At 50.5% G+C, this 19,848-nt stretch overlaps 6 protein-coding genes across 6 annotated transcripts; 2 read left to right on the top strand and 4 right to left on the bottom strand.

The window, feature by feature from the left end:
* Positions 1–1,411: 1,411 nt before the first annotated feature.
* On the bottom strand, positions 1,412–2,436 carry N7533_004612 (uncharacterized protein; the record flags this gene model as incomplete). Its single annotated transcript, XM_057101262.1, has 2 exons — positions 1,412–2,104; positions 2,167–2,436. The coding sequence occupies 2 exons, from the start codon at positions 2,434–2,436 to the stop codon at positions 1,412–1,414; spliced, it is 963 nt and encodes a 320-aa protein (XP_056960892.1).
* A 918-nt stretch (positions 2,437–3,354) lies between these two features.
* N7533_004611 (uncharacterized protein) lies at positions 3,355–4,188 on the top strand (the record flags this gene model as incomplete). Its single annotated transcript, XM_057101261.1, has 1 exon — positions 3,355–4,188. One exon carries the CDS (start codon positions 3,355–3,357, stop codon positions 4,186–4,188), a length of 834 nt encoding a protein of 277 aa, XP_056960891.1.
* Positions 4,189–4,432: 244 nt separating this feature from the next.
* N7533_004610 (cohesin subunit IRR1) lies at positions 4,433–8,049 on the bottom strand (the record flags this gene model as incomplete). The annotated part of the gene is made up of 2 exons (XM_057101260.1): positions 4,433–7,548; positions 7,602–8,049. 2 exons carry the CDS (start codon positions 8,047–8,049, stop codon positions 4,433–4,435), a joined length of 3,564 nt encoding a protein of 1,187 aa, XP_056960890.1.
* A 2,023-nt stretch (positions 8,050–10,072) lies between these two features.
* N7533_004609 (urease accessory protein UreD) lies at positions 10,073–11,191 on the top strand (the record flags this gene model as incomplete). The annotated part of the gene is made up of 1 exon (XM_057101259.1): positions 10,073–11,191. One exon carries the CDS (start codon positions 10,073–10,075, stop codon positions 11,189–11,191), a length of 1,119 nt encoding a protein of 372 aa, XP_056960889.1.
* Positions 11,192–11,818: 627 nt separating this feature from the next.
* N7533_004608 (uncharacterized protein) lies at positions 11,819–13,019 on the bottom strand (the record flags this gene model as incomplete). The annotated part of the gene is made up of 3 exons (XM_057101258.1): positions 11,819–12,411; positions 12,467–12,879; positions 13,015–13,019. The coding sequence occupies 3 exons, from the start codon at positions 13,017–13,019 to the stop codon at positions 11,819–11,821; spliced, it is 1,011 nt and encodes a 336-aa protein (XP_056960888.1).
* A 905-nt stretch (positions 13,020–13,924) lies between these two features.
* N7533_004607 (putative rRNA biogenesis protein RRP5) lies at positions 13,925–19,438 on the bottom strand (the record flags this gene model as incomplete). The annotated part of the gene is made up of 3 exons (XM_057101257.1): positions 13,925–14,473; positions 14,550–18,929; positions 18,983–19,438. 3 exons carry the CDS (start codon positions 19,436–19,438, stop codon positions 13,925–13,927), a joined length of 5,385 nt encoding a protein of 1,794 aa, XP_056960887.1.
* Positions 19,439–19,848: the final 410 nt, after the last annotated feature.

The following is a 19,848-nucleotide window of genomic DNA, read 5'->3' as shown; positions in this document are numbered from 1 at the left end:
AAACACACCGTAATTCATCGTGTAAACCATGTTCTTGAGTGAGCTACTCCCTCTTATTTGAGACCAGATCACATTGGGTTGTAGAGCTAGTGTCTAAAGATATTTAAATGTCACTTCAGTTAGATTAGAAGCAAATTTGAGTGGAGGGTCGGCAGGCAGGAGACGGAACAGCTGCCAGAAAGTCGAGTTGTTTGTTAACCAACACAAATGGATCTTTAAAAAAGAGGATAATACTTTGCACTCCTTGTTGTTTCAGAGTAAGTTAACAATTATTCGTACATGATAAGTATTTTCTCGTGAATGTGATGGATGACGTCTAATGCCTGGTCAATTGAGAGAACAAACAATCTAGTACACAGATGGGGATGGCCTATGCCGCATTGTATAGAAATACATCTTATACTGTAAATATTGAGAAAAAGAGTATGCAACTATGAATTTAATAGGTTCAAACGAGAAAAGAGGCACTACTGTACGTTGGTTGATAATAGTTTACTCAGGTAAGGTGACTTTTTCGTCCATAGACCATCCTTTACGCACTGCTTTGAGCTAGAATCTATTATGGTTCATAGCTAAATGGACGTAACCGTAGCCGATATACAACCACCAAACGTCACTATAATACTATAGAGACTATAGAAGCTAGTCCTAGATAGGAAACAGAGGCTATTTTAGTTTTGATTGTATTTTTACTATATTCTTGAACGATTGAGCGTGCTATGGGAATATTGAGCACACTGGGGGGGGGTAATACTGACCTAGCGATATCGCCTATATCGCATCGTATATCGTACCGCAAGCTTGACATTGTTGCGATAAAATTTTCGCTAATTTTGCGATAGCGATGCGATATGCGATATGCCAGAATTCCCGCGATATCGCGCCTTGTGCAGCCCTAATTCCCAGGGCGGTGCACAGGTCTACTCAGGGTTACCCTCATGAGGTGTGACCCCTGAGCTACCGCACCCGAGGGTTAGAATCTTGGGACCTGACTCACCAAATGGAGGTGCAGGTGCAGGGTCGGTAGGGTTACCTGAGGCGCAGTACCAGGCCTAATCCTCCCAATGTCTGTCTTCTTTCCATGATTCATCCTATCTCCGAGTGGGTATAACTCTGGGGTCATTTATTCCATGACAACTAGCGTGAATGGAGTACAGTATTGAAACGATGGAATATAGGGTTGACGTCATCAATTATGGATGGTTACGTCAAGACAATATGGCGATACATACCTCTAAGGCTTATCGCGAAAAACAAAGTGGTGTTTATAATTTGTAGCGGTGGAAATGTATTTTCCTTGGGCACTATTCCATTTCTAGTATCTTGTAGCTGAAATGAATTGCAAAATATGTTGCGAGAACTTTTGATAACGACGCAATGACCAGTGCTGAATTCGGTCTCATCAAAACCCCTACAGCGTGAAAGTATCCTTTCGCGAGATGGTAGTTTCGAAGTCTTCGGGTTCGCGGCCTAGCAGCTCACGCAGCAACGGGGATGCGTAACTAGCCTCTCCTCGTCGAAAGGCTTCAAAGGCCGTTGCCCAAACTGTGCCGTAATCAACTCCACGATAGGTGAAGTTTGGTCCGACCTTAGGTTGCTGGCCGAACTCTTCATCCGAGACCTGACGAATCTTCACGGGCTTCTTCGCGATCTTGGCAAGAATGTCCACCGTCTCCTGAAGACTCAAAATCTTAGTGCCAGAAAGGAGAACCGTCTTGTTACGGTATTTGAATCCTTTCGGATCTTGGACGAAGATTCTCAGAAGCTCAGCAGTGCCCTCTCCAAGTTCTTCACGCTTTACCCAAGCAATTCCGGGACCAGAACCATCGTGAGCGATCTTGATCTCATCGACGGGGTTTTGAGGGTCGAAAAATGCGGTGTAAAGATCATAGGACTCGGAGTAAAGGCCTTCGCGTACGACAGTATAGTTAAAGCCGGGGTATAGGTGGATACACTCTTCGAGGTACTTCTCAGTGCTCAAGTGAGGCTTCATAACATGCGCCACAGTCTCTTTACTGTCTTCGCGGCCAGCAAGTCCCAGCGACCCATAGAAAATGTACTTAACGCCACTCTTAAGGGCATAGTCAATTGCAGTTCGGTGACGCTATAAATATTTATGATCAGCGACCACTGATCATCATCGTGACATACTAATCAAAAACTCACCTCCGCTCGGTGCTCCACTTCAACTGAAGCGTACGAGATCAGGAACAATGTTTCAATGCCTTCAAAAGCATGTGCTAAAGTCTCATTATCGTCATAGTCCGCCTTGCGGACGGTAGCACCGGCAGCAGACGCAAAGTCTAATTTGGCAGGATTTCGGGCGATAAAGACGAGGTCTCGAGCAGGGAGACGAGGGAGCAGATGCTTGACGGTGCTACCCCCGATACCTCCGGAAGCAGGGAAAACACCGAGTCTCTGGCTGTGGCTAGACATTTGCGGATGGCAGACTGGAAGGATCAACAAGAGATCGTGTGGTGATTAGATAGGGTTAGAAACTTGGTGCCGATAGATTAGGCGTCTTATAGCGATTCTTTCAAGCTTCCATTTAAGACTATTTCCAATAATTGCACCGAACGGAGAGTTTTCCATGTTACGTAGCTGTAAGAACCCGAATATGGTGACTAATTGCTCGAACCGGAGACATATTAACGTAATCTACCACCGAGCGACCCGGGTTTCCCTTCCGATCCCGAATCGGCTTGTGTCCTAACAAGAATTGATGATATAATAACAATCGGGAACACAAATTAGGTTGATTACCAATCCACTACTTTATTATAATTGTATGTGTACCTCTCACCTAAGATAGAACAACTATGAAAATATGTACGCCGCTTCCCGTCTTTCCTTGAGCTTCTCACACGCCCTACCTCGCTATGAGAGTGCCTTCTTTCAGAGAGCATTGTTTGGCACCTTGAGCCCTAAATACAACACGCTATCCAGAGCTATGGACACTAAGCTTGACTTTGTATTTGAATGAGCCTTTCTGGACTAAGAGCTACCGTTGCTTGGTCATGGTCACGATTTTGCAAATGTGTGAGCTGCCTATGTCGAGAATTCAGGCTCCAAGAAAATCTTTATCCTATCAGCTCCCGCGCTGTCAGAAAAGACCCTGGCATTGCAACGACTCCAGGAAGCACTTGGTACACAAGAGCGAGTCAAGGGCAACTTCATCGGCATCGGCCCCCACACCCCTGTGCAGGATGTCCTTGACGCTCTTCATGAAATACGCAAGGTAGGAGGCATTGATTGTCTGGTTACCCTAGGTGGTGGAAGTGTCACAGATGCCGGAAAGTTGATTAGGTTTTTCCTGGCCAACTCAGCCTCCACGGAGGATCAAGTGGACACGCTATGGGGAGACAAAAAAAAGTCAACCCAAGAAGACCCCAAACGGTCATTGAGGCTACTATCCGCTTGATACACATCCCAACCACACTCTCGGGTGGTGAATTCCAACATATCGCGGGAGCAACTTTCTCAGCCTCTGGCATCAAACAACTTTTCGAGCCGGGAGTAGAAGCAGATCTAATCATTCAAGATCCGAATCTATGCAAAACGACCCCTTCTTCACTCTGGATAGGCTCTGGGGTCAGATCTCTCGATCACTGTATCGAAGCAATATGCTCATTACATAGGACTGATGCTGGAAATCGGACCGCCAAGATAGGCTTGGAGATTTTACTTCCTGGCCTGCTTACATGCAAGCATGAGCCCGAGAATGCTGAGGCTCGATCCCTTTGTCAACAGGGTATAGTTCATGCTGTTTCTGCCATGCGCAGCGGTATTCCTCTTGGAGCAAGTCATGCCATTGGATATCAACTAGGTCCACTCGGTGTCGGCCACGGTGAGACTAGCTGCGTACTACTTCCAGCAGTATGCAAGTTCAATGCGGCCCATAAAGTCAATCTGAAGCAACAGGAAGAATGCTTAGAAATTCTTTGTCGAGAACAAAAGGTCAGCGAGCTTCTGCAAGCTCATGGAACTTTGAACCCGGACCTGGGAGATGTCTTGGATTTAATTATCCGAGAATTGGGCATGCCGCGGTCTCTTCGGGAGGTGAATGTGAGCCGGGAAAAGTTCGACAAGCTTGCCGAGAATACACTCCATGATCCCTGGGCAAAGACGAACCCTTTCCCTCTGACTACCAAGGCCCAAGTGCTGGAGATTTTGTCCATGGTAGCATAGAATTGTTTCCTAGCTTCTACATGGTCTTCTTCCACTGCACGAGGGAACGTGCGCATGATCAAAGAGAATGACGAACCAATCAGAATCAATTAACAGTAGATTCTGAATAAGAATGAGATGGGGAAAAAAAGGAATAGATAATTTAGACATCAGAAGTAAGGAAATTAGGAAACACGATCAAAGGCTGAAATGAGCAAAGCCACAAAATCACACATCAGCTCACAGATATCACACAAGAAAGCAATCAGTCACCCATTATTTCATCTTCATCGGGATCGGGCCCACGATTCAAATCTTCATTGTCATCGTCGACGATCTCGTCCTCGACAAGCTCACGCGCCCGCAGATCCTCCTCGTCATCCTCTTCGATCGGATCATCGTGGTCACCTTCCTGCTCTTCCTGCTCTTCCTCCTCCTCTTCATTGTCATCGACGCGCTCGGCTGATTTGACGTTCTTGACAGGCGTGGCTGTTTTCTCGCCCGCTTGCGCGCTTCTCACGGGCTGTTTGCCCTTGTTGCGAGGGGCACTGCGGGGTTTGCGTTCTTCGAGGTAGGAGAGGACTTCACGGTAGTTTTGGCCGAGGGAAGTCTTGTTGCGTAGGAGACGCTTCTTCAGAGACCCACGCTTTGTGCCGGATGCATCGACCACGCGGCCGATGATAGCGAGGACAAGCTTGCCGGTCAGTTCGCAGAGGCGCTGCTCAGCGACGATGCTGCTGCGAAGTCGTTCCATGATAACGGCCTCGTCTTCTTCCTCGTTCTCCTCGTCGTCATCCTCGGGCTCATCTTCGGATGCGGGGGCATCGTCTTCCGCAGGTTCGCGGTCGTATTTGGCTGTCTTGGCGAAGATTCGCTCGGCTGTGCCGTGGATTTTGGCAATGAGGGCTTGGGCGTCGGAGGGGACTTCGTGGACAAGACTTTGCGCCTGGAAAATTACATCCTCGTCGTTGCCAATGCCCTGACCGGCGTTGCGGAGGGTACTGAATAGCGTTTGAAGGTCCAGGAATGTCGTCGTGGCGGTGAATCGTAAGTCGTCGAGGCCGGTCAGCCCCTTCATGATATCCAGGAGCGTCGATGAAAATGTTTCGCGGCTTTTGGTGAGCGCTTCGAAATATGAGGTACTGAAAGTGGCTTTTCCTTCGCTCAGGGCTGTAGACAAGGCTTGCACCTTCCACATGAAATAGAAGAGCAGAGTCCGGATACTGTTCGTCACAAGTTCGGCCTCTGCGCGAGCAGTGTCTTCATCATCCTCTTCAGGTAGGAGGGCACGCTGAGCCAAATTGATGAGTATGTTGAATGGTGCCTCCCCTTGGTCCTTCTTGGATTTTGAGCGAGAGGTTGGTACTGTCTCCAGGATTGTCGAGCAGTCCATGATGGCGGAGAGTTTGGAGATGCGTGTAATGGTATTGGTGAGGTCGGTAAGGGTTGGATCGGAAATTGAGGCGCCTGCCTGAACTTCTTTTTTGCGAGACAAAGCACCCAGGGTATCGACCATGTCTTCCCACAACTCCTGAATTTTGCCCTCAAGAACCTCTCGCATTTCATCGGAGCTCTTGGCGTGCAAGAAAGCGACACTAGCCTCAGCCAGAACATCTTGATCAGAGTGAGTCAGGAATTGCTTATTGATGTCGTTGAGTAAAGAGGTGTAAGCCGTCGCATCTTTTTGCATGTCTTGAATCGAGTTCAAATCCACCAGGTGTTCCAGTCGAAGAACAACAGATGCAGCCTCGGGGGCTGAACCAAACTTATTAAGAAGCTGAGGGATGGTTTGAGCCAGGTTGTGAGAAATCTCCTCCTGAAGTTCAGGGATCTTCGCAGTCAGTGCCTTGACCTTCCGTCCGCGTTTGTCAATGTCTGACTTGGCGACGTCAAGTACTCGAAGCTTCACTGCCGCACACAGAACCTCCAGAAGAATTGCCTCTTGGCCTTCTTGGATCCTGTAGAGCTTGCGAACAATCCCAGTGGTGTCATCCTCGGCTGGATCATCGGCGATTTGTGAGTGATCGTAAAGGAGGAAGCCGGCCAATGACTGCCATTGGGAGAGTTCTTCCATATGGGGATAGATGGCTTCTGTTGCGAGAACAAAGCGAGTAGCAGCAGGGGCCCCGGACAGTACATCGCGTGTACTGGCAATCATATCAGAGTCCTCATCTTCTTGTACATCATAGGCTTGGAACATATCCACAAGACACTTGAATTTGATCCAAGAGCGCTTTGGCGAATCAAAGTCGTCCTCATCATCATCGGCGAAGATCTCGTTAATCTCATCCCCGACTTCCTCCACCATAGAGTCAAACGCATCCTGAACATTAGCAACAAAGAATCCACCGGCTGCCTTTCTAATCCGAGGATCAAGATCAAGCACTAATCGGCCGATAGCGTCGACGTCGGCGGGTTCCAGGAAGCCGCCGTCTCGCAAGTGATTTAAAAGTTCAATCGCAGCCACACGGACGTTTAAATCCGCATCCTGGACGGCAATTTCCACAACACGCTGACGGAAGCGTTCAGTGAAGGAGTTCAAGGCACCGATGTTGTCTCGACTCTCGTATAATGGCAATAGTTGGGTCAAGGCAACTAGTCGGGCGTGAGCAACGGTATCGGAAATAGCCCAGCCAAGATAACGCAAGGACTGGGCATCAAGGAACATTTCCCGATATGAACGAATCCATCGACCCAAAGCCAGCATGCATTCGGCTCTGACATTGCCGTCAACATCACGATGGCGATGAACAAAGACAGTATCAAATCCATCTTGAATGAACTCATTGAGTTGTTCCACCTTTTGTTCGCCTTCTGTAACAGCCGTCTGAATTGCCTCGACGCGGCCCTTATTAACGGTCTTCTTTTTCTTCTCACTCTCAAGTTGTTTGCGAGATGTTGTGACAGTGGCTGTGACTTCTTGTGTAATCTCACACAGTGCAGTTATGACAGACAGGGCCATAACAGTCGCGGTATGCCGGAAAGGTCTGAAGTTAGATGTTGACATGGAAGACATCCAAATCTGGATATTTTCAAGCAGGGCTGCATCGGTGTAAAGGACCGAAGAATGGTGGAACGTTTGGATGAGTGCGCCGATAAATTCTTCGAGGACGAGTTGAAATGCCTTGAATTTCTTTTCTTGGGAAATGAGGGGATAGTCGGTGACACCTTGCGCTTGATATTCATTTTGTAGGCTGGAGATTTGGTTGGGTGCATTGTCCACATCGTCCACCTCCTCTTTTGTGAGCTCCATAGTGGCTCCTGTGCAGCGGATAAGGAAGTTGATCAGGTCTCGCATAGCTCCCCAGGCATCACGTTGGTACAGGCTTAGCCACTGCGCAGCAGCGGTATCTGCATTATTACTCTTTCCGAAGATCTCCGCTGTTTCCATGCCATTAGAAAGAAACTCATCTCGATCAATTTGGGAAACATACCATATAATCCATGTTCACCTGCGGCCAAACTAGGTCGGACCTTGGGCATGCGGGGGCGCGAAGCTGGTAGACGGCCATTGAGGGCAGGCCTGAAAGCGAGTTGTTTCCCCAGTCCATTACCAACAACCTTGGGCTTCTTTGCAGCACGTGAACCCTTCTTCGCCGCGGGCTTCTTTGATCGAGCTTTGCTAGCTGCACGTTTCTTGGCCTTCAGTTCCTCCTCGTCCGCAGCGTCATCTTCGCTCGACTCGTCACTTTCCGAGTCGGACATATCATCATCGCCGCCAGGTTCCAGTACATCTCCGCGTTTACGTTTCCCGCCAGCGTTCGTTTCGAGAGCAGAATGTGTGCTTTGTGAAAATGTGTCGGGCCGGCGCGTCATGCGACCCGACTTGCGTCTGTCCTCGCCGGGGGTGCCCGCTGGGGTACTTGAGTTGTCCAGCTCCATGACGATAGGAATTGTGTGATTGGGGATCTGGCGACTGGAATAACGAGAGCGTCGCGCCTGTCGGCCCTAACTATTGAGCAAAGACGGGGATTGGGAGATTCGGACGCCAGGTCAAACGCGCTCCGTGAAACGCGCCGTGCGACGGCAGTAAATACGATTTCGGCGAATCGACGAGGTGGTTGTAGACCGAGCAGGCGGCTTTGATGCAGAGTATCGTAACTCAATGCACAACCAGTCGAATGTCGAACTGTTCCTTGGGAGAAATGGGAAGGCCGATGGATCGGAGGGCGGGGGTCCCAAGGAAGCGTAAAGTTTACGGAGTCGCGTTTGCGATTTCTGCCTGATTTCTGCCTGACTCGTGCATTCATGCCTTAGTGCCTTAATGCCTCGACACCACGAACCTCAGGCCAAACTGTCGATTACCCCAGAGCGATCAGATCATCCGGCAGTACGGAGTGATTGAGTTTTCTGCCATGATTACAGTTTGAAAAGCATCGTCCATACATTGAGTTAACAACTCAGCGTAAGCCAAAGAGATATAGGCCCGTTTAATGCGAGCATCAAGCTGGACCAACCTGCACTTTCATAATGGTATTAGTATCCTAAGGAAAGGGGAAAACGTATATCCATATGAATGCGAGACAACAATTTGCAGATCAGACTGATGACAGACTTCCATACGGATACAGAGAATGGGGTATTTGGCGAAGTGTTTCCTTCTTTGTCTTCGACGGTCCACGATCATGGGATAATTATTTGTTAGTCTCTTTTTTCTTCCCCTTGAGGTGTTTTTCTATTTCTCATTCTGCAAATTGGCGTCACGAGGACTTTCTTCGTAACTACGCGCTCAACAAAGTTGGGGCAAATTGTGGCGGAGGACCTTGTAAGTATACTATACTGTATAGTGTAGTTGCTGCCGTCAGATGGCGTTTTGCCATTATGTTCCTTGATGCACGAGCTCAAAGCAGTATCTAGGGGGTTATTATGGTTATTGCCTACGGAGTACAGTACTACTCTGTAGAATATTTAGAAAGTCAGAGTCCTCCAAAGAAGGATCGTGGACCTCTCAGAAACACTAGTAACCGAGTCACAGCGATCATCCGCTAAGCGTGCACCTCGCATCCCACTCCACCTGTTGTTCACCTCACTCCGTACGGGTACAATGTGAGGAAAAATAGCCGATGCAGGTGCCTAGCACTGCCACGGGATAGGTCATGTACTCTCCGTGCAACTTCTGAAGATCCCTGTTAGGAGCGGACAGTCTTGGCGGATGAGACTGCAATACATACTACGGGGTAGGAGGTAGCCAAGGAGTTGAGTGGAATAGAATACAGTAGAATACAATAAATACCGGCGATCGGTCATGTGGTGAGCGCCAAGACCCGCCCAGGCCCCGTCCGGACTCTTAGGAAGTCACGTTTGAACCTGTGATGTTCCTCGGTCGAGTTGTTCTTTGTCATAGATTCCCCTTTGGTCTCCTCTTCAATCCACTTCGTCCACTTTTTCCACTTTGTCCATTTGGTTTGGGTCTCACGGGGCTCAGCGTAACAGCACATGGGGTCAAGCCGCCCCCGCTTGACACATAGTCGCATCTAGTCCATGGGTAGCCGGTCCATTCGCAAGGTGGTCGTGGCCATTGACTAATTGAATGGCATCATCGCCCCCCCTCAACTAATTTTATATACCACTCACACCCAAGATTCCGGGGTAAAGAAAAAAATACTCTCCTGTAAAAGACATCATGCTGCAGCCTGCCGATATTACGCCTTACTGAATATCACCACCATTGCATGCATACACAAGCTTGGCTCATTCTTCATCTCTCCCTGATAAAGCCCGTCATCTTCCCCCACTCTCCGCTCTACTTCCCTCCACCGCTTTCATCATAACCTCTGCCCTTTCCCTCTTCTCTCCGCCTTCCACCTAAAAAAAAGAGAACCTCACATCTACGCCACCATGCGACAACCAGCAATGCCCATCCGCTCGCCCTTTGAGTCTTCCATTGCGAAGCCGGGGCAGGGCAATGTCGTCCTCTCTCCTCCCACCGAACAATCCCACTCTCACCACCCTCACCTATAAATACCCATTGAAACTTGTTCCGCGCGCACCAGGCTTCGTTCCCACGCCTGATCCCGCTGCACTTTCCGATTCATGCCCATCAAGACCAGTCCATCTCTATCTCCTCACCTATGGCGGTGGTCTACTTCCCGGAGACCACATCGAGGTCTCTATCAAACTCGAACCCAGGACACGAATGGTAGTAACGACACCACAAGGAAGCACCAAGATCTTCAAGACCGAAGACAACGGCGTCAGTGTGATCAAGGGTCACCGCAAGAAGATGCCCGCTAACGACCATCTCTCTGATATGAGTCAACAATCACTCGACGTCCGAATTGGCCGCCAATCCGCTCTCTGCTATCTGCCGGATCCCTCCGTCCCCTACCAAAATAGTCGCTACGCCCAAGTGCAAACATTCACAGTCGACGCCGCGGCCCGGGGTGATCAGCGTAGCAGTCTCTGTGTTCTGGATTGGGTCACGCAGGGCCGGACCTCGCGTGGTGAGAACTGGAACTTCCGCTTCTGGAAGGGCCGAAATGAAGTTTGGGCTGCCGATGAGAAGACGGGGAAGAGCCGGCTTCTTCTTCGTGATTCTGTCATCCTGGACGATGAACAGGAAGATGAACTTGCCACAGATGAGTCGGACGATGAAAATGAAGACTCAAGCCACGGATTAAATCCTCACCCTGACGGTGGGGACGTTCCACCGCAGGCGCAGGCCGGTCTTCTACCATTGAACATCATCCAAGAACGAACGAGACCACACGGTGTTGTGGGCACTCTTATCCTGTCTGGCCCAGTCTTCGACAAGCTCGGCTCTTTCCTCATCGAACAATTCACATCACAGCCGCGCATCGGCAGCCGGAATTGGTCATCATCAGCGACCTCTTCTGCCCCCGAGGATTCGGCGACCGCTAGGGGCGATGTCACCTGGACGGCAGCCCGTGTCCGTGCCGGCTTTGTACTTGTGAAGTTCGGCGCCAAGGACTTCGAGACGGCTAAGCATTGGCTTGGCGGCCTCCTCCGTGAAGAAGGCAGTATCGTGCGAGAATTCGGCGAAGAGGCCCTCTTCTGCCTATAACCCCTCGATGCACTCGCCTTCCCTTTTGGAATCTCAACTTTACTTCCTCGCTCTTCCTTTCCGCCTGTTGCGGCTGGTCCTTCAACGCGTCCAGTCAACCTTGCATCTTCAAAGTGCGCCCAGCGCATCTGAATCTTGATGATACCCACTGGGCCCTAGGGCCTTGTCTACCTTCTGGAACCCCAGGTTCCGTCCCACTTTGATATTCTGTATTCTTTATTTTTTGAACATTTTCAGCCTATTTGCATGTAATTGGTCGTTCGGAAGCAACCCTCCAGCAGGGCTCTGCAAAAAAATGAAACACTATTGGGACTCTAGCATACTGCATCATAACATGACAGTCACCAAAAAAAAGGACAGCCTGGCTGCAGAAATAACATTGATTCAAGCGCCATCATTCAACCAAAGAAAAAGAAATTCTTTCTTTATCTGTGCCAGTCGTAACAGCCATAAAATCTATCGCACGAAGTAAAAGGTATCTCAAATGTCAATAAAAAAGCCAAAGCCAACGCCCCCACAACGCCCAGAAAGAAACCCCACGAAGAACAACTAACATAAATATCATCACTCATATCAACCATGCCAACCTTGGAACCCTACCCATAAGTTGAAGACTCAGAATATCTCTCAAACCCACCAATCAAAGACAGGAATCTTCCAATCACCCTTCGTAGCCGTAACCAAATCATCCACATTAAGCATATCCACCCCTTCCTGCACAAGGATCCTCCAAACATGATTCCGCAAACTAACCGGCCACCCTGGAATAGACCAGTACCGTACCTTCAAGCCAAGCCGATGCGCAACCCGCACCTGCTCCCGAATAACCCGCACCTGCCGCTGCGTAAAGTGGAAAGGCCAGGGAAACCCGACAGCCTTCTTAAACGAAACGGAGGCGTAGTAGCTATTCGTCACATTGAACGTATTTGCCCGCAGCGTATCAGGCATGCCGGTGTGTCCTTGTCCAGATCCAGTTTCGGAAGGTCGTGTATCGTTGCCATCCTCATCCTCATCCTCGTCAAGCAGCTTTTCCAGCGGGGCGTCGAAGAAGATATCGCGGTATGTGGAATTCGCCGTGACGAGGTTGAAAGGCGCATTTCCTGTTCCGACGACAGTCACGGGGCCCGGTACGATTGAATCGCCATTGAAGTAAGTGAGATAGCCTCGATCGCGAAGCGGGGCAAGTTCCTCGGCTACAGCGGGCCAAGTCGTCGCGCCGTCTGTTTTGAAGTCGATTAGCAGCACGACCGATTGATGCGGGTCTGAGTCGAAGACGCCGCGCGGAGGGGCGAGACGCTGCTGGGTCGTGGTCGGATTCTGATTCTGATTCTGCTGGTTGAGGATCTCGACTAGGGGGGTCGATGTATAAGGAGCGCAGGGTCCGGCGCGATGATAGAGATGAGGTCGTGTGGCCGACGTATAGTTCTTCGTCGAAGAGCCAGACGTCTGCCTCGACGCTGACGCAGCCGGCCTGTAGGGCGGAGAAGAGCGGGATCTTGCGCCAGTAGTCGTTGTGCGAGTGGCAGTTTACGGCGATGATGTCGCGGGAGGCAGCTGGCCAGTGCGAGGCGTTGTTGTCGATGGGATCGGCGCTGTCATGCTTCCAGGCACTCGCGGCACGGTCATATTCGTCCGGGAAGAACGATAGAGCGATGCCGAAAGAGAGGGAGATGAATTGAATGACGCCGCTATATTTTTGAATGGATTAGCCTGGTCGTTCTGCAGGAAGAAGAGAATACAAGACTGGGGTTGGAGCTTGGTCCGACCGGATTGGATCAATGTAGATGTTAGAAAACAAAAATAAGAAAAGAAAAAGCACTCACAGCATCACGAAGAAGACAAGCAAAGTGCGCAGAAACAAGCGCCAACAGCAGGAGCGGCACGGCTTCGCCTTTTCCTTAAAGGGGGACTTGGACTTGTCTGGTCCCTGACGTAGCAGGGAGTATAAGTGAACGTTGCTTCGGGAGATCCAACTCGTCAGCTTGCGCCATGTTGACGGCCCCACTTGTGGTTGATCGCGGGGAACTCCATCGATTTTATCTTCAAGACGAAGGGTTGGAGAATCGGTATAGGCTTCAAAAGGAAGGTTAAGAAGATATTCGGAAGACTCTCCTTGTATGGACTGTGGTCCATATGAGACCCCCATTATTGGGTAGGGTAGGTTGAGAGGGAAAGGATGGAAGTGGAGGGAGACCCTGAACCTGCAGGGCTCATGGGAATTAACTTATTAAGTATGGTTAAATCTTTACCGGGGTTTAAATTACTCACTCTTCCAGTCTCGCCCTCTACTTCCGTGTTCAACAGTCGAAAACGTATCGGGTCACTTTCCTCGTCAACTCGAAGGAAAAAAGAGTCAATCAGCGTGCAGCAACTGTTGGCATGTTGCAGAGAGGCGGTCGGTGATTGGTTTAGGTTGACTTCCCCAATGGTAGGCTTGAACGGACCAACGGGAGGCCCCATTGCGTCTTATGCTAAACGATGCGGCAGATATTGGCGAGCCTTGCAGAAACTCTGTTTAGAGGGGTAGTCATAGTCATAGTCATTACGAAGATTTTTAAAGGTGAAATAGGAAATATCCGCAGATCAATTCGATAGCGCTTTATATACAACGAATGCAATGGTCCCAAACACCCACGGATCGATCATCATCGTGGACCCGTTGCTTTTGTTCTTCCGTTGGTTAACACATGATCAAGAGAAAAAAATGAAATAGTAACATGATAAGAAAACAATTTACTCCTCCTGCAGAGACTTGACATAGGCCGCGGCCCGTGCCTTGATCTCCTCCACCATCTTCTCGTCCGCACCGTCCGCGACAAGCTTCTCCTCAAAAGCGAGCCACTTCTTGAACAGGAACTTGGCCTGCTTGGGCTTCACCTTCTTGCTGGCGTCCACACTGACAGATCCCTTCTTGTGCGAAAGTCCAAGTACACGCTCGAAGAGACGGCGCACCTGGTCCGCATCGCCGTTCTTAATCTCCAGATCCAGCAGCACGTTCCACAGGTCCATGCGCTTGGGGAATGAAGAGATAAGTCCTTCGAAGACTGTGCGACCACGCTCAATGTCACCATTAGCTGAGCGGAATTCCAGTTGTGCAAACTTGGAGGTCGTCTCGATGTGTGTATGCGTCGGGAGGGACTGCAGCGCACGCGAAAGAAGGCCGCGGCCGCGATCGGCGTTGGCTAGAGTGTCGAACAGGAAGCTGGCGTAGTTGAGGAAGAAGGATGGGGATTGGTTCGAGATCTTCTTCTTCATCGCAGTTCGGAAGAGATCATCCGCTTTCTGTAGTCAAAAATAGTTAGAAACCAAAATCTTTTTATCATATAATAGAAGAAAGTGCGGTTGGAAGAGAACATACCTCGTTCTTGCCGGAACTGATATAAATGCTGGCCATCTTGTCGTAAATGACTTGCGGGTCCTGGTACTGGCACGCACGGTTGAAAACTTCCTCAAGGGTATCGTCGTTACCGTAGGTGTTCTCCAAGTTCAGCAAGGCAATCCAGATGTTCAGCTTCTCAGAGTCCTGGTTCATAGAGATGGTGCGTAGAGCACGTTCAGCGATAGTGCGGGCCTTCTCGACTTCGCCCAGCTCCAGCTGGAACGCCATGTATTGCAGCCACAGCAGCGAAGAGTCAGGCTCACCCATGAGAAGACGCTCGTAGTCGGCGACAGTTTGGGGTCCGTTAGCATCAAGCTCGCCAGTGCGGTCAACCTGGATCTCGGGCTTGCGGCTCTTCTTCTTTTTCTTCTTGGAGTCCTCGTCATCGCTGTCAACGTCGGCGGCCGCATCCTTGGCCTGGACATTGCCACTCCAGTCGAAGCCACTAGCACCGAGACCACCAACCTTGGAAGGCTTGGTGGACTCGTCCTCGTCGTCACTGTCCTCCTCTTCCTCTTCCTCCTCCTCGTCGCTACCTTCCTCGACATCGACGCCTCCCATAGAGACATCATCATCGTCACTGTCGACCTCCAGCTCAACACCACCAATACCCTCGGTGAGCTCCTCATCCTCGCTCTCATCTTGCTCATCCTGGAAGTGAGAAGCCTTGAGAGAGAAGGAGATCTTCTTCGAGGCTTGATCGATCTTGATGATCTTGGCCTTGACAGCATCACCCTCATCGTAAAGCTTGCGAGCATCCTCGATGCGCTTGTCAGCCATCTCGCTGCGGTGGCAGAGACCGCTGACATTGGAAGACTTGTCGACGACAATGAAAGCACCGAACTCCTCAACCTTACGGATCTTACCGGTCACAATCTGACCAACCTTGAGGTCCTGCAACTTGACGGGAGCCTTGTAGTTGGGGTCAAGGATGGACTCCTTCAGACTGATCTGCAGCTTGTTCTGAGCCGCATCAACCATGGTAACACGGCCCTTGACAAGCTGGTCCTGCTGGAAAGAATCCTTCCACTCCTTGAGATACGAGTCGGACAGGTCGGAAACACGGGCGTAGGCAGTCACATCGTGACCAACAGACACAAATAGACCAGCATCGGTGACGCGCTTGACGAAGCCGCGCACGACATCATTTTGCTTGATATCCTTGAGGGAGGTGATCTCGCGATCCTGTACAGGCAGCGAGGAGCTCAGAACCTTAGATGGGCGGAGAGACAGGTGGATCTTCTTGTTAGCCTTGTCAACAGCAACAACGTAGGCACGGAGAACCTCATTCTTGCGGTACAGAGTGGGGTTGGCCTTTGAGTAGTCATCAGCCATGTCCATGAGGTTGACTGCTGCAACGAGGGCCTCGCCGAGCTGCATGATGATCTGCTTCTCGGTGATCTTGGTGACACGGCCGGGAAGGATCATGCCAGGGGCGACGTCGCCGAACGAGAGCTTATCAAAGCCTTGCTTGGCAGACAGATCCAGGTGACCCTTTTCGGCATTGACCGCAGTGACCTGGACCTTCAAGGCAGATCCGATGGGGAAATTCTTCTCCACGTCGGTAAGAAGAGACAGATCATCCGAAGCATCCATGAAGCGCAGACGACCGCGCACGCTGGGAGACAGGTTGATCCAGATGCAGTCATCGGCGATGTTGTTTACGAAACCCATCCAAGACGATCCAATCTGGACCTGCTCGAAGTTCAACGGGGCGGGGTTTGTAGCCTTGAGGAAGCTGGGCTTCATAGAAAGCTCGTAGACAGGGTACTTGCCGGTGCGGTGGGAAATAGGCAGGAACTTGTGGCTGCGGGCATCGTGGATGCCGAGGATTCTAGCAGAGATGACCTGCTTGGCCTTGAAAAAACGCAGGGGCTGCTTTCGGTCCTTGAGGTCTTCCCACTTATCGAAGATCTCGGACACGTCAATTCGTCCTTGGATGTTATCCGCAAGCTGCACATTGACTTGAGTAGACTTGATAGAGACAACTTTGCACTGGACAACGCGACCGAATGTGAAGTCAGACATGGTCTTGATGTTGTCATCGACGGCGTTGGCGACGGGATCATCGGTCTGATTAAAAGTCTTCTCCTTCTTCTCCTTGGGGCCGGTGGCCTCGGAGCCCTTCTGGCTCAGGATGAAGCGCTGCAAATCCATATCAACCGAGTTGACTGTGACCGAAATGGCCTGTCCCTTGGACACGCCGAATTGGGGCTGAGACAGGTTTGTTTCTTCGATAAGACGCTTGGGAAGGAGACCAGTAAGACCACCGAGGAACTCAACGAACAAACCATCGGGGGTGATGTTACGGATGAAACCAGTAACAGCGCTGCCCTCTTGCACATCCTCGAACTTGGCGGGGAGAGACTTTTGCTTCACAGCCTTCTTCAGGGTGACGCGGCTAGAAACTCGAATGAGACGGTGAGCACGTTGGATGTCGAGGACCAAGAGGTCGTTCAGCTTTTGGCCGACACGAATCTTGCTGAGAGTGGAGTTTTGCTTGGATTGAGATCCATCAATGATGTGCTGGACATCGAGACGAGCCACCAGGCCGGACTCGTCCAGCTTGAGAAGAAGATCATCGTTGGACTTCTCGAAGACAGTTCCGCTGACAAGCAGCCCGGGGTGGATGTCCTCGAAAGCCTTGCGATACTTATCGGTGAATGTTGAGGGGTCCTTGCAGGAAACAGCAAGTCTGCCCTGGGCAGCATCGACGCTCAAAGCGTGGACATTGACGACCTGACCGAGGCGGAAATGCTGGGCTGGGTCTTTGATATAAGCCTCGCTCATCTCAGACACAGGAAGGAAACCGCGAACATCGCCGTAGAACTGAACAACAGCGCCGTGGCTCTGCAGGCTGACAATGGTTCCAGGAGACTGGGCACCTCCCACAATACCCTTGTAGTCTTTCCAGACTGCGGACTCGCTGTTCAGCAAGCTCTTCTTCAGGGTCAAACGGATTTGACGCTTTTCCAAGTTGACGGACAGGATCCGGGCGGAAATCTTCAGTCCCTCGCGGAACTTCTTCTCGGGGAACTGGAGCTTGGAATCGGCAAAGTGCATAGAGGGGACAAGACCAGTGATGCCATCTGCTAGGCTAACAATCAAGCCATCCATGCCAGTAGCTCCAATCAGGAGCTTCTCGACCTTGCCCTTGACAATGGCACCGACAGTAACATCCTCAAGGCGGATAAAGGGCTGCTCGATCACAGATTGCTCGTAGGAGAGGAGGTAGAGATTATCGATCTTGTTGTATCCGACAATGCGGGCTTCGTGGGTAGATCCAACCCTGAAGGGGCCGGAATCGTCCGAGATAGACTCAACCTTGCCATCTGAGAGGCTTGAGATATGCACGAAACCAATTTTCTTGGATTCGCCCATCTCCACGTAGATACCCATACCAGGGTCAACCTTCACTACCGTGGTCTCTGGGATAATGGCAGAAATGGCAGGGGCATCTTCAGAAGAGCCAGGGCCGTGTGTATCAGTAGACAGCTTGAGAACGTGGTCCAGCAAGGAGAAGCCGATCTTGAAAGGTTCGGCGGAGGGGAAAGTTGAGACAATACGACCCTTGATCTTGGCGCCGATCTTGAATTTGCGCTCCAAATCAAGTTTGCCATCAGTCACACCAGATTGCACCAAGTCGACGGTGGTGTCAAGCATGCCCATAATCTTTCCGATCATGCCATTGGCAGTAACCTCGGTCAAGAGAATCTCAGCAGCAACACCGGGGAGATAAGAGTTGATAGTAGGAGCGGCGGCGAGGAAGTGTGACTTCTTAAGAGAGTGTTCAAGATTGGCTGAGAGCTTGATGACATTACCACTGGCATTTTGGCCGGTGACAAGACACAGGAATACTGAGCCCTCCTTGATGTCGGAGTATGTAACGTGGGAGTCAATCTCCTTGGAGGACATGAAACCACGTGCGTCGGAGCCCTCAATGCCCAGATCCATCACCAAACCATGGTCTTCGACACTGATAACGGAGGCTTGAACAGCGGTCTCCTTCACCAAATCGGACTTGGAGAGCCCGGAGTTGGCCTGCCTTGGGTCAATCGACAACTCGATGTGCTTCTTGTTGCGACCACCGGCCTCGGTGGCTTCGGCACCAGTGGAAACGACGTATGCTCGCAGGTATTGACCGATATAGAAGTGGTCCTTGAGATCAAAGGAGATTTCCTCGGAGTCATCATCATCATCATCCTCTTCGTTGAGCATCTTCTCAATCCGATCTTCAAGTCCCTTGGACACAGAGGTGAGAGGCACATAACCGACGAGGTTGTTAGGCAGGGAGAGACCGATATCGTGGGCGTTGATGCTTGAGACTTGACCGAGAATCATGGAGCCGGGGACAATGCGCTATAGAGTTTTTAGCCAGGTGCTTTGTTGGAGCATCTTTTAATTCAACGTACCTTGTAGGTTAGAGGTTCAATGCGAACACTTTCCTTCTCTTCCGATTTCTTTTCCTTATCACCGGACTTCTTTCCCTTGGCCTTCTTCTTGCGCGACTTCTTGCTTGTCGCAGCATCGGCGTCTTCCATGTCGACATCCTCCTCCTCCTCATCGTCGTCGTTATCATCGAATTCGCGAGTTGGCTTTTTGGGACCCTTCTGTTCGAATAGAACATCCTTGTGGGCTTGAATCTGAATTTGCTTGCGCTCCAGCGGGGTCAGAACGCTGCCACCACCACGAGGGAATGATGGCTCGTCGTCGCGGAGAACAGAAAGCTCCGAAGCTTTCGGGGCCGCAGTGGTATCCTTGGGCTTCTGCTCATTCTTGCGATCCTCAGCTCCGACCTTGGCGCGCTTTTGCGGCTGACGGGTAGCCGTTTCTTCGGGGGCATTCCCCTTGCGCTTGATTGGCGCCATTGTTGGTAATAAAACCGTAGAGAGCACGGGTTGAAATCTAGAATTCCCGAACAAAAAAAATCAGTCAAATGCGTGGCAGAATTATCCACCGCCTGATCTGTTTGGGTCTGACCGCCTTTGCTGTTCGTTAGTCATCATTGTTTACGGGAAAGATGAACTACTACGGAGTAGCAGTATGAGGAATGAGCAAGAGCGATAGATACCTTCTCTCTCTTAAGGTTGTACTATATACCTAGGTATTATCTGGTGGAGTGATCTATATAAGGTAAGCCCAATGTGTTGAGAGTGTTCATAGAATGAAATTGCTGCAGGGTACGGAGTACTAGTAGTTAGGTATTTATCTCAACACGGGAGCTAGCCTTTCCTACCTTAAGGTATCCAAGGTAGTATACCTAGTAGATGACTTGAAT

Source organism: Penicillium manginii, assembly GCF_028828005.1.
Source record: "Penicillium manginii strain IBT 31320 chromosome Unknown utg000004l:1.0-7231830.0:1.0-7236170.0, whole genome shotgun sequence".
Lineage (NCBI taxonomy): Eukaryota > Fungi > Ascomycota > Eurotiomycetes > Eurotiales > Aspergillaceae > Penicillium > Penicillium manginii.
The sequence above is the reverse complement of the archived record's forward strand: the minus strand, read 5'-3'. Positions and strand labels throughout refer to the sequence as shown.